The sequence below is a fragment of the Aquarana catesbeiana genome, linkage group LG01 (genome assembly GCF_042186555.1).
Source record: "Aquarana catesbeiana isolate 2022-GZ linkage group LG01, ASM4218655v1, whole genome shotgun sequence".
Classification (NCBI taxonomy): Eukaryota; Metazoa; Chordata; class Amphibia; order Anura; family Ranidae; genus Aquarana; species Aquarana catesbeiana.
Window position 1 is genome coordinate 297,638,184 of NC_133324.1, and position 14,250 is coordinate 297,652,433.

A 14,250-nucleotide genomic window follows, 5' to 3' on the forward strand; every position below is an offset into this window, starting at 1 on the left:
CAGAACAACTGTAAATGTAATGAATTTGTTCACGTTGGGTAACGCAGATGACTTTATGTTATTAAAATTAAGCGTTAAAAGAAAAGTAACTTTAAAATGAACGGTACAAATCAATTGCTGCCTGGTGGATTTTTTTTCCCAGGTCACATCGACATTTTCTGGCACTAGGGGGCAGTGTGGCTGTTTGGAAGACGGATTCTACTACTAGCTTAGGTACACATACATACAATCTTATATATACATATATATATATATATATATATATATATATATATATATATATATATATATATATATATATATATAATATAAAAATCAAACAATCGCTCCTCTTGAACTGACTTTGAACTAAAAAAGAAAAAAAAAAATCATTGTTTAATATAATGAGATACAACCCTTTTGGATCTGGGCTACTACTAATTAGTCATAGATCTGCCTTTTTATGTTGCAGAAAAACAAGTTTATTAAAATATAATTTACCAACGTTACAAAAGACTTGATACAGATATAACAGACAAAAAAAAAAAAAAAAAAAAAAAAGACATTGTACCTTTTAGGTAGAAACTTTCAATAAGCAAATCAGCCTAGTGCAACAGTCAGCGAGATGGGTCCAAAAAGGGAAGGGTATTAGCAGCACGATCGTGTTTTTATTCCATCAGCTGAGCTCCTTTCAGTTATCGCACTGCATTGTACTTTAATGCTCCCATTTTATCCATCCCATAAACTATGGCATGGCAAGACATCGCAGGTCCCCATTCCCCCGTCACTTTGCAAAGTAATAATTTCCATGTCCAAATCCATTTCTTTTCTACTTCTGAAATCTCTTAGCCATCAGCAAGGAGGATAGTTCACATGAAAACTAATTACACAAAATCAATATTTAATCACAGCACAGCATCCAGATCCTGCAGAAAAAAAAAAAAAAAATCCTTTTAAAATCTACTGCAATATACAAATTGGCTTCCTCCTCCTTTCATTTACACATGCCAAGGTTGAAAATATTTCTATTTATTTCTGCTTTCCCAGCAGCAGTGGGTGGATGGCAGAGCCATCACTGCACCCTACAGCCTTTGACAACTTCTCCTCGCCATCTCTGCACTTCACAATAGCACGATAGCACGAAAAAAAACCCCAAAAAACACAAATTTCCTGCAGGACGTCAATATAACAAACAAATATAACAAATATTTACTAACGTTGGTGACTTGATATAATAAAAAATAAACACTGATCCAAAATAAAAGTTTTTTTTTTTTTTCATGCTGGGTAATTTTTTAATTACCAATCAGACTTTTGGTACAGTTTAATTTCTTTTTTTTCGATCAAAGCCTGATCTGTTGGAATGGAACGTCTTGCCACTTGCCAGTGTGCCAGGGGACGGATGCTTTAATTAAGATTACTGGGATAAATATTTCATAAAGAACACGGCCAGATGATACATTACAACAATCGTTTTTCATCTGCAAACAATTCTATCCTTTAGGCTAGGACGATTTGTGGTAATGCGACGAAAATCGCCTGTGATCGCTACACGTTGTCGCAATCCATCGCACGCATCTTGCAACATTATGGGGTTGATTTACTAAAACTGGAGCGTGCAAAATCTGGTGCAGCTGTGCATGGTAGCCAATCAGCTTCTAACTTTGGCTTGTTCAATTAAACTTTGACAATAAGTGCCGGTTGACATCAGTGTGCTGTGTGAGATCGCAAATGCAAATCCCATTCGATGTCTGTACGATGCAATTTCAGCCATACAGGTAGTATGGCTGAATTTGCATTGCATTCGGACCAAACTCGCACAGTTCCCTTTTATTAGTCCACACCAGAATCGAATCGCATGGGTGTTCACACCCATGCGATCCGATTCCTGTCCAAACTGACCGTTCGCACTGCTATATGAAAACAGAAATGGGGGTGTCATTAACATTGCATTGACACTCCCAGCAGTTTGCATATGGCAGTGTGAACTGTTGTGCGAGTCGGGTGCGATGCGGGAACCCGCAGTGGATTTGCAGTGTTCCCTCATCGCCCCTATGTGAACCAAGCCTAAAACAAGAAGCTGATTGGCTACCATGCACAGCTGCATCAGATTTTGCACCGTGCGGTTTTAGTAAACCAGCCCCTGTGCGACTATTAGCGATGAGTCACCCATTCCACAAGCATAGCGACTGTGATTTTAATAGCACAACCTCACTAACAAAAATCACCTAGCCTTGTTTCAGAGGTGTATACATTGAATAAAGCTCAATACACACCTTACAATCTGATTGTACAACCTCCTTTACATCTAGTGCAAGTGCCTGCCAGATAAGATACAAATTGGGTAGATTAGATATGTCTTCATGTTACAAAGTTTTGGTAAATCTAAATAAGTTTGAACATGTATGGCGACCCTTTAGTCAATAGCAGGAGATACAATCTAACTACCTCTAGGTCAGTGATGGTAAATCTTGGCACCCTAGATATTTTAGAACTACATTTCCCATGATGCTCACCTACACTGCAGAGTGCATGAGCATCATGGGAAATGTAGTTCCAAAACATCTGGGGTGCCAAGGTTCGCAATCACTGCTCTAGGTGAGCACAGAAGGGCACAAGGCAACTCACACTACATCAGATCAGCACATGAAAAGCTTATGTAATAGTAGCCACACACGCTTCAATTGTATTATCCAGCCCACAGGGTGGACAAACTAAAGGCAAATAGATTAGACACTTTGCTATGCAGTTGCACTCATTCACCCCAGAGCTTAGTGAATGTGGTGAAGCTTTATTTTGTAAAGAATACCCAATCAGGTGCAAGGAAAGTAAAAAAAAAAAAGAAAATCATTTTTGCTTGCACATTGGATGATGGAAATCAGCACATTCACTAAGGCCTGATTCACACCTATGCGTTGTTTTTAGTGCATTTTGCAGAAATGCACTACAGTCCATTTAACATGGTTTCCTTTGGGACACGATCACATCTATACATTTTTCAGCCGATGTGTTTTTGGAAAGGGTCAGAGACTTTTTTAAGCGCAACACGGTGCATTTTTGGTTCAATAGACTTCTAATGAACACTCTGCGGAAACGCATGTCGTGCGTTTTTTTATGCGTTTTTTAATCTTCCTAACAACAGAATCCCTCTCTCCTTAAAAAAAAAAAGAATAAAAAACACAAAATGCAAAACACATGTGCAAAAATGCACTGTAAAAAGCACTGCAGAAACAGGTCAAATGCAAACTGCATAGGTGTGAGCCAGGCCTAAGATCTGGGGGAAATGAGTGCAACCGCACTTGCAAAAAGCCCAGCCTATTTGCCTTTAGTAAATCCACCCCCATGCGTGATCTGATCAAAATGATTGAATCAGCAAACAATCGAATAATCATACACCCCCCCCCCCCTTCTGATTTAGATGTGATCAAACTGAGTAGTGGGAAATTGATTGATTGTCTTGCATCGTTCAGAATGCTTTGTTTATGGATTTGACCGTAGTTCGATTGATCCTATTATAAAGTGAGAACAGGGGTGCGATTGATAATTTATGATCATACTATTGATCAAAATCCACAAATGGGTTGACGACTTTATATATACATCTATATATATAATCTATATATAATATAGATTAATTATTCTTATTGGGAGAGACGGATCAGAAAACAAATCAATTGTTTCTAGAAGCGTGTATGGCCACCTTAACAGCTCCATCCAATGGGTCAATGACATCTTCACTGACTGTTATTATGGGGCTGGTTTACTAAAACTGGAGAGTGCAAAATCTGGTGCAGCTCCAATCAGCTTGCAGGTTTTATTGTCAAAACTTAACTGAACAAGCTAAAGTTAGAAGCTGATTGGCTACCATGCACAGCAGGGGTTTGTTTACTAAAAAGAGTGCCAAACATCTGTGCATGAAGCCGCACAGATGTCTTTCAAGTCGCACCTGAAGTCGAACTGAAATGCGGCTTTGAAAGCACATAATTTCAGATGAAGTTGCACGATTTCAAAGCCACGTTCAATGTGAATAAGGGCTTAGACCCCGTTTACACTGATGCGACAATCACTCTGACTTTGGAGCACTTGTCTCGTCAGAAGTTGGACCCCATTCAGTATAATGGAATCGTTCTAATTGGTGCGACTTGAGTCACTCCGACTTAGAAAAAGGTTCCTGCACTACAGTGATGGGAAAAAAGTATTTGATCCCCTGCTGATTTTGTACGTTTGCTCACTGACAAAGAAATGATCAGTCTATAATTTTAATGTTAGGTTTATTTTAACAGTGAGAGATAGAATAACAAAAATATTTAGAAGAATGCATTTCAGAAAAGTTATAAATTGATTTGCATTTTAATGAGTGAAATAAGTATTTGACCCCTTCGCAAAACATGATTTAGTACTTGATGGCAAAACCTTTGTTGGCAATCACAGAGGTTAGACGTTTCTTGTAGTTGGCCACCAGGTTTGCACACATCTCAGGAGGGATTTTGTCCCACTCCTCTTTGCAGATCCTCTCCAAGTTATTAAGATTTTAAGACTAACATTTGGTAACTCGAACCTTCCTTCCTTATGGGAATAAGGTCTGGAGACTAGGCCACTCCAGGACCTTAATGTGCGTCTTCTTGAGCCACTCCGTTGTTGCCTTGGCCGTGTGTTCTGGGTCATTGTCATGCTGGAATACCCATCCATGACCCATTTTCAATGCCCTGGCTGACGGAAGGAGGTTCTCACCCAAGATTTGATGGTACATGGCCCTGTCCATCGTCCCTTTGAGGCAGCGAAGTTGTACTGTCCCCTTAGCAGAAAAACACCCCTAAAGCATAATGTTCCCACCTCCATGTTTGATGGTGGGGATGGTGTTCTTGGGGTCATAGGCAGCATTCCTCCACCTCCAAACATGGTGAGTTGAGTTGATGCCAAAGAGCTCAATTTTGGACTCATCTGACAACAACACTTTCACCCAGTTCTCCTGTGAATCATTCAGATGTTCATTAGCAAACTTCAGACGGGCCTGTACATGTGCTTTCTTGAGCAAGGGGACCTTGCAGGCGCTGCAGGATTTCAGTCCTTCATGGCATAGTGTGTTACCAATTGTTTTCTTGGTGACTATGGTCCCATCTGCCTTGAGATCATTGACAAGATTCTCCCATGTAGTTCTGGGCTGAATCCTCACCGTTCTCATGATCATTGAAACTCCACGAGGTGAGATCTTGCATGGAGCCCCAGACCAAGGGAGATTGACAGCTATTTTGCGTTTCTTCCATTTGTGAATTATCACACCAACTGCTGTCACCCTCTCACCAAGCTGCTTGGCGATGGTCTTGTAGACCTTTCCAGCCTTGTGTAGGTCTACAGTCTTGTCCCTGACATTCTTGGACAGCTCTTTGGTCTTGGCCATGGTGGAGAGATTGCAATCTGATTGATTGTTTCTGTGGACAGGTGTCTTTTATACAGGTAACAAGCTGAGATTAGGAGCACTCCCTTTAAGAGAGTGCTCCTAATCTCAGCTCATTACCTGTATAGAAGACACCTGGGAGCCAGAAATCTTGCTGATTGATAGGGGATTAAATACTTATTTCACACATTAAAATGCAAATCAATTTATAACTTTTTTTAAATGTGTTTTTCTGGATATTTTTGTTGTTATTCTGCCTTTCACTGTTAAAATATTTTTGATCATTTCTTTGTCAGTGAGCAAATGTACAAAATCAGCAGGGGATCAAATACTTTTTTCCCCTCACTGTACTTTTGGTCCAACTTTGGTTCAACTTGCATTGACTTCTGTTAAAGAAGTCGTATGCAAGTCGCACCGAAGTTGCGACGTGTTCCGACTTCAAAGTCATGTGACTTTAAAGTCACAGGCAGTGTGAACCCAGGCTAAGCCTGCGGATTCCGCACCGCATCAAAATCACAACCCATTGATGCAAACCGATTCCGGAGTATATGTTAAAGCGGAGTTCCAGCTGTTTCTGTGTTTATTAAAAATCAGCAGCTACAAAAAGTGTAGTTGCTGAATCTTAATAAACAGACACTCACCTGTCCCACGGTCCAGCGATGCGGCCACCAGAAGCCTCGCTTCTCTCTCCCTCCTCTCCGCAGTGCCGGCATTGTAAGTGTGGGTACTTGGCTGTGACAGCTTGCGGCTTCACAGCAGGGTGTGCACTGCGCTGTCCTGATTGGCCGGGCAATCTTCTGGGACCTGTGACGTGTCCCAGAAGATTGCAGGGAGGGAGGGGGAGAGGAGGAGTCGCCTAGACGGCAAGACCGGAAGTGTGAGCTGGGTACCTGTCAAAACTAGATACCCACCCCACAACCCCCCCCAAAAAAAAAAATGACATGCCAAATGTGGCATATCAGGGGGTCAGGAGTCCTTAAAGCAGAAGATCCACTTTTGGGTGGAACTCCGCTTTAAAGACGCAGTGCGATTTGCAGAATCGGATTGCATGGGTATTCTGATTCTGGTGTGGAAAAAAAAGCATCCTGCACGAGTTTGGTGCGATTTCATGGCTCAAATCGCACCCTAGAGTCACTGCATGTAATTGGCACTGTGCGGTGTCCCGCATTGCATCATTGTGAATCCGGGCTAAACCCTGGAAGCTGATTGGTTTGTATGCAAAGCTGAGTGAGTGCAGAGTCCAGAGTGTGAGAATAGAGAGAAGCAATGTGATCGGGGCGATGGAGGTGAATGTTGGGGGTGATCTCAAGGCTGTGATTGGGATGATGGAGGTGAATATTGGGGTGATCTCCAGGCATGTAATTGGGGTGATGGAGGTGAATATTGGGGGGTGATCTCCAGGCATGTGATTGGGGTGATGGAGGTGAATATTGGGGGTGATCTCCAGGCATGTGATTGGGGTGATGGAGGTGAATATTGGCGGTGATCTCCAGGCATGTAATTGGGGTGATGGAGGTGAATACTGGGGGTGATCTCCAGGCTGTGATTGAGGTGAATATTGGGGTGATCTCCAGGCTGTGATGTAGGTAAATATTGGGGGTGATCTCCAGGGTTTGATGGAGGTTAATATTGGGGGTGATCTCCAGGGTTTGATGGAGGTAAATATTGGGGTGATCTCCAGGGTTTGATGGAGGTAAATATTGGGGGTGATCTCCAGGCTGTGATGGAGGTAAATATTGGGGTGATCTCCAGGGTTTGATGGAGGTAAATATTGGGGTGATCTCCAGGGTTTGATGGAGGTAAATACTGGGGTGATCTCCAGGCTGTGATGGAGGTAAATTTTGGGGGTGATCTCCAGGGTTTGATGGAGGTAAATATTGGGGGTGATCTCCAGGGTTTGATGGAGGAAAATATTGGGGTGATCTCCAGGGTGTGATTGGGGTGATGGAGATGAATATTGGGAGTGATCTCCAGTCTGTGATGGAGGTAAATATTGGGGGTGATCTCCAGGGTTTGATGGAGGAAAATATTGGGGTGATCTCCAGGGTGTGATTGGGGTGATGGAGATGAATATTGGGGGTGATCTCCAGTCTGTGATGGAGGTAAATATTGGGGGTGATCTCCATGGTTTGATGGAGGTAAATATTGGGGTGATCTCCAGGACTTAATGGAGGTAAATATTGGGGGTGATCTCCAGGGTTTGATGGAGGTAAATATTGGGGTGATCTCCAGGGTTTGATGTAGGTAACTATTGGAGTGATCTCCAGGGTCTGATGGAGGTAAATATTGGGGTGATCTCCAGGCTGTGATGGAGGTAAATATTGGGGTGATCTCCAGGGTTTGATGGAGGTAAATATTGGGGGTGATCTCCAGGGTTTGATGGAGGTAAATATTGGGGTGATCTCCAGGGTTTGATGGAGGTAAATATTTGGGTGATCTCCAGGACTTAAAGGAGGTAAATATTGGGGGTGATCTCCAGGGTTTGATGGAGGTAAATATTGGGGTGATCTCCAGGGTTTGATGGAGGTAAATATTGGGGTGATCTCCAGGGTTTGATGGAGGTAAATATTGGGGTGATCTCCAGGACTTAAAGGAGGTAAATACTGGGTTGATCTCCAGGCTGTGATTGGGGTGAATTTTGGGAGTGACAGCTGACAACACTGGGGATCACCAACTCCAGGCAGTGCATTAAGGAGACCCCCCACCCCCCCACCTCCATTCCTCGTGGCAGACAAAAGGATACCGCTGGTGCTGGCCGTGCTCTGGTAGGAGCTGAGAAGTCAGTGGCAGTGGCTGGGCTAGGATGGCAATCAATGGCAGCCCGGCGTGCTCGGTGTTGTAATAGATCAGGACCACCTTAAGCGCAGGCCCCGCCCCCTCCGCGCTGACATTGGCTGGCCGCTAGTGCGAGGAATGGATTGCTGAAATGCTAAACTTGTTGCTCGCTGATCGTAGGGGAGAGGAGACACACAGTCACACATCGGCACAGCCAGCCTTCTTCTTCTACCATGAGACTTGTCACCGAGCCCGCTCCGGACATCCAGGAGGAGCGCTGATCACCCCCATCCTCCTCCTCCTCCTCTTCATCATCCTCCTCGTCCTCCTCTCCGGTCCCCCCAGCGCACCATGTGAGCTCCTCCGTGCCCCCGATCGCTGCATGCTTCCCCCCCCCCGGGAATGATGTTCGGGCTGGAGCAGTTTGAGCCGCAGATCAATAGCAGAAGCAGCAGCACTAGCAGCAGCTCCGCCGCCGGCCAAGGAGAGAGGAACTTCGCCATGAGCGCCCACTTCAAGAGCGCTGCCTTCCACCCCGGGGGCACGTCCGGGGCTGTGGATCCTGCCATGGGAGCCCTGGGCGAGCCTGCCATGCTGGGCATTAACCTCAACCTCAACGGAGGAGAGCCTTATGGATACCATACCAGGGGACACTCGGATCTCCACCCTACTGGGATGCAGCCTGTCCATGGCTTCTTCAACAACCAACCTCCTCATCACCATCACAGTCACCCCAACCCTCACCAGCATCACCCCCACTTCCCTGCCAACTTTGCTGGGCCTGAGCCCACCGCCTCCTGTCTGCACGGTGGCCGGCTCATGGCTTACAACAACAACCTTGGCAACCAGCAAGGCTTCGGCGAAGGCTACGAACAGATGTCCGAGGGCCAGCAATCGGCTGAGGGCTTCGGGCAGCAGAGATCGGGCAACCTACCCGATTTCCAGCATGCCAACTCCACTGCCTCCAACCACGCTGTCCCGGCCCCTTGCCTTCCCCTAGACCAGTCTCCCAACCGTGCTGCCTCTTTCCATGGGCTTCCTGCGTCCACTTCTTCGGATTCTCACAACCTGGAACAAAGAAGGATCCACAACCAAGCAGGCGTCGATGCTCTGGAATACAATTATCCCAGCGACGGCCCGTCCGGACACTTTGAGGTACCTGTGTTTTCTCCTTCCGAGTCCGAGGGTCATTACGGTGCTGGTCGGCAGGTTCCCAACAGCACCTTCCCCGGTGCTTCTGTTTTGCCTAGACCTCCCGGCATGGTGGGCATGTCCAAAGTTCACCCACAACAGCAACAGCAGCAGCATGGGGTGTTCTTTGAAAGGTTTGGAGGTGCTCGTAAGATACCTGTGGGCATGGAGCCTGCAGTCAATGCCAGACACCCCCTCCTCCAACAGCAGCAGCAGCAGCAACAGACAGGTTTGATTGCCAGACAAAACTCATGCCCGCCAGCGATTGCCAGGCAGCAGCAAACTGAAGGCAATACCTCTAACCCAAACTTGCCAGACAATGGACCAGTAATGCAGAACCAGCATACGCAGTTTGAGTACCCCATTCAAAGACTAGAGAATAGAAATATGCATCCCTATTCTGAGTCCATGTTCAATATGCAGCAGGGACCTCCGCAGCAACCTCCAAATCAAAGATTGCAACACTTTGATGCCCCATATATGAATGTCACCAAAAGGCCCAGGTTTGACTTTTCTAATAATCACGGGGTTGAGAACTGTGCTGCCTGGAATAACAACAGTATTCACAATGCCGGCATTGACAGTCACCTTTCTCCCTCCACCTACCCTGGCCTCCCAGGGGAATACCCTCCTCAAGTGCCGGACAGCTTCCCCCCTGGCCCAGCTCTACAGCACCCAGGCTCCGATCACCAGTCATTGCAACAGAGACAGAACGCTGCAATGATGATTAAACAAATGGCTTCCAGAAACCAACAGCAAAGAATGAGACAAGCTAATTTGCAGCAATTGGGCCATCATGGCGATGTTAATCAAAGCAGCATTGTCCATGGAGGTCAAGTGGGGAGTATTCCGCCGCCTAACTTTGATCGTGAAGGAGGGAGGATTGGTAGCTTTGATCCTCAGAATCCACATGTAGGCCAGGAAAATGCTTGGTTTCCTGGACCTCACCCACCAGGTGACATTTTGCAGAGGAGAATGGCTGGGTCAAATCTCCCTACAGATCCTACATCCCATGATATTAATTTGCAGCAAAATGGATCAAACATGCTTTTTAGGCCGGGTGTTAACAGAATGGGTATGCAGGAGCCGCTGGGGCTACCAGGAGAAGGACATGTTCCTGCCTTACATTCTCCGGGTATGCACTCACAATATGGAAACAACATGGCTAACCTTTCCCAAATGCAATCACCGGGAGGTGGTGTGGGCATGAACAGTACCCCAGCTGACAGAAGGGGCGCTCCAGACTTTGCAGCACCAGCTATAGGCCAACAGCCAGGATTCCCATTTGTTGGATCAAATAGACAGACGACACCTCATAACCCACCTGGTGTAAATTCATCCCCGAGTTCATACCCACCACAGTCTGATTTTCAAGCAAGCCAGCGCTCAACAGCCAGCAAATTAGGGGCACTTTCACTTGGTTCCTTCAGTAAGGCTAATGCAAAGGAAAACATGTTTGGACAAAGTTGCTTAGCTGCCCTTTCTACAGCTTGTCAGAATATGATTGCTAGCTTAGGTGCACCAAACCTCAATGTGACATTTAATAAAAAAAGCCAAGCAGAGGGAAAGAGAAAATTGAGCCAAACAGAGACTGAGCTGAATGGCAACAGTGGGAATAGCTCTACTTCTGATTATTTCTCTGGGGGCTCTTCTCAAGGCAATCAGGGTCCTGGTGCTACAACTAATAACAGTAAATCTACAGGGCAGAGTGGGACATCACAACCCACACAGGGAGAAACTAGTCTTTCCCCAAACTACAACATTGAAGTCACTCCTGGCAATGATGGCAAACCAGTGACTGGAGGTGGACGAGGGAGGGGTCGGAGAAAAAGAGACAGCGGACATGTAAGCCCAGGTAACTACTTTGATAAGTATTCTGCAGACAGTGGGGGCGCAGTTGTGAGCCCAGGGCAGCAGGGCCAAACTGCCAATCAAGTAGAACCTGGTGGCACTCCTCATGATAAGCCCCTGACCTCTCCATCTTGGGGGAAAAGTAATGAGCTACTTCTGAGTGACCAACCTGACCTCATGTCATCTTTGGACAGTGGAATTCAAAGTGTGACTAAATCAGATAGTAGTTCACCTCATGTTGACTTCTCCGAAGATGTCAACACTACATATGGCAATGAAGATGAAGTTTCTTCTAGTTCAGATAATAACATATCAAAACCCAATAACTGTCCTTTGGTAACAGGGTCTCCAAAAATTCAGCGGAGTGAACACGGACTTCTTAATGGACAAAAACCCATGGGTCTAAATTTACTAAATAACACTACCTCTCTCCCGGACAGTTATGGGTTGAGCAGTACTGGGGCTGGCCACCCTGGCACCCCAGGGATGGAACAGGTCCGCACTCCTACTAGCACATCGACCCAGGATGAAATTCACCCCTTAGAGATACTCCAAGCACAGATCCAGCTTCAGAGACAGCAGTTCAGCATTTCTGAAGACCAGCCCTTGGGGATGAAAAATAAAAAAAGTGACTGTACTGCTCAAAATGTGGACAGTGAATTGAACAGTTGTTGCTCTGACAATGTCAAAAATTCTATGAGTACGATAGACCTTGACTCTCTCATGGCAGAGCATAATTCTACCTGGTACCTGCCTAATGAGAAATCATTGATGGAGGGAGAGGAAGACGACAAGTCTATCACACCTTGGGAAAAATCAAAGAGCCAACAAACCAACAAAGAAGGTATATACATTTAATTATACACTTTGTGCATACTCTGTTTCCTCCTTTAGGCATGTTACCTGTTAAAAATGCCTCTTCTGTTAAAAAAAAAATATCTATTCTTGTCAAAGGAATAGCTTCAGTACTTGACCAGCACATAATAAAAATCAAGCCACATATTCTTAAAACCTCATTTTAATTAATTTTCTATTTGCTAAGGCTAGCCAGTACAAAGAAGCATTGCTGGAACCATTCTTTATTTGCAGCCTGATTAAGCAATACTTAAATTGATCTTTAAGCCCAGAAACCGTTTTTTTTTTTTTTTTTTATCTAACAAATATCACTTCTTGGACGTTCAAATGCAAAGTGTGCATAGTTACAAATTTACAATCCTTTATTTTTACCCATACAAAAGAGGAAGTATTCGTTCCCATTATAGTCCTGATAAAATGCTATCAGTTAATTAATAGGAGCTGCCTGCAGGGCAAGGACAGAGGGTAATCAATGTTTACTGTTCAATTTACCCTAGAAGAGATATATAACCCTTTACCTTATTATCATTAGGGGTTACCACGTTTCACAAGTGTACAGTAATAGCATACTGTGCATTTGTGCTGTGTATATTTACACACTTCTATACACATAAAGAATGCTTAATATTTCAGGTTGTACATGGGACCACGATTTTAGTTTTAGGTTCATTTACCTGAGATGCCATGTGGTTTATTTTCTCTGTTAATACTGCAATAATCTATTGTAAATTGTACAGCTTTATTGTGTGTGTGTGTGTCTTGTGTGTGTGTGTGTATATATATATATATATATATATATATATTAGTACACACACACACACACACACGCATGCAATCATACTTATTTGGATTCTATGGGATGTTTTATTGAATGTTTTATTCATGTTGAATAGCTTTGTTATTCTAAAATCATTCAAGGTTTCTGAAAACAACAACAAAAGAAAAAAAAAAAAAAACTTTTCTGTAATGTATTTATTTCTTGCATGAATCTATTTTGTATGTTTTTGAAAATGTGAAATGCAATCTAATATAACTTTATTTTCACAAATCCCTCAGTTTATTGTCTTTGCTTTATTTTTTTATTTTTTTTTTAAATTCCTCCACATTTTCAGATGCAGGGTTAGGGTTGTGTGTGGATTGATGCTTGGTCATTTTAAATTGATTCCCCCTGTTACAAGCGCAAGGTGAAAAGAAAAGCATCACATTTAATCCAATCTTTTGCTCTTTCTTATTTTTTAATAGGAAGCACTCCATTCAATATTGTAATACTATGGGAATCACAGTTTGGTTTCTAAATAGCTGGATTTTTTTGTTTTTTGTTTTTTGTTTTTTTAATACTGATGTGCTCTAGTCTGACATTTGCTGGAGTAGACCACTGCAGATCAAAAGACTTAAGATATTAGGGGATAGGTTAAAGAGAAATAAAAAGAGAGTTTGGATGGTTTAAACGTGCATCATTTAATGGCCATGGTTTTGGCTGGCTTTACAGCTTTGAGTTTTGAAGCATGAATAGAAGCCCCCGCTGTTTGCCTCTTTGTCCCTGTTTAATGCTCAGCTCAGGAGGGCCACTATTTGAGGAATGAATCTTTAGCATGCACAGCAGACTCCAGAGCACATCAGCATTCCCCATGCTATGCTCAAGCCACAGCAGAAATTGCTGTGTTTGGGGCCCTTCCTCTTGAATTGGAGATGGGATTATTTGTGTTCTATTTTGCTCTCTAAATTAAAAAAAAAAAAAAAAAATATATATATATATATATATATATATATATATATATATATATATATATATATATATATTTTCCCCACAACACTATTTATCTTATACTTTTTTACGTGAGCAGTGAATTCAATTATTGTTGATAGTCTGATTATAATTATTTATCATGGGTTTAATTAAATTAGCTTTAGGAAAAGCCACTTTTAAAGTTTATTTTTCATAAAAATCTAATAAAAAAAAAATACATTTATATATATCTATATAGATAAATCTATATAGATATATATATATATATAGATATATATCTATATATATATATATAGATATATATCTATATATATATATAGATATATATCTATATATATATAGATATATATATATATATATATATATATATATATCTATATATATATATATCTATATATATATATAGATGGATATATATATAGATATATAGATATATATAGATAGATATATATCTATA

The 14,250-nt window shown here is 42.9% G+C and overlaps 1 protein-coding gene and 1 long non-coding RNA gene across 3 annotated transcripts in view; one reads left to right on the forward strand and one right to left on the reverse strand.

The window, feature by feature from the left end:
• Nucleotides 1-319: 319 nt before the first annotated feature.
• Nucleotides 320-9,834, reverse strand: LOC141143737 (uncharacterized). Its single transcript, XR_012244329.1, has 3 exons — nucleotides 8,088-9,834; nucleotides 2,256-2,300; nucleotides 320-905 (listed from the first exon to the last, which is right to left on the reverse strand). It is a non-coding gene; the product is annotated as an uncharacterized lncRNA (long non-coding RNA).
• MN1 (MN1 proto-oncogene, transcriptional regulator) overlaps nucleotides 8,256-14,250 on the forward strand; it is an 87,529-nt gene continuing 81,534 nt past the window's right edge. The window contains exon 1 of one of the 2 annotated variants that reach the window (XR_012244328.1): nucleotides 8,256-12,035. Coding sequence is in view for 1 of the 2 variants with exons in the window: in XM_073629350.1 (XP_073485451.1) it covers nucleotides 8,552-12,035 (3,484 nt within the window). In the remaining variant the exon portion in view is untranslated. The remainder of the gene's footprint in view (nucleotides 12,036-14,250) is intronic. The other variant, XM_073629350.1, reaches the window with a different exon arrangement.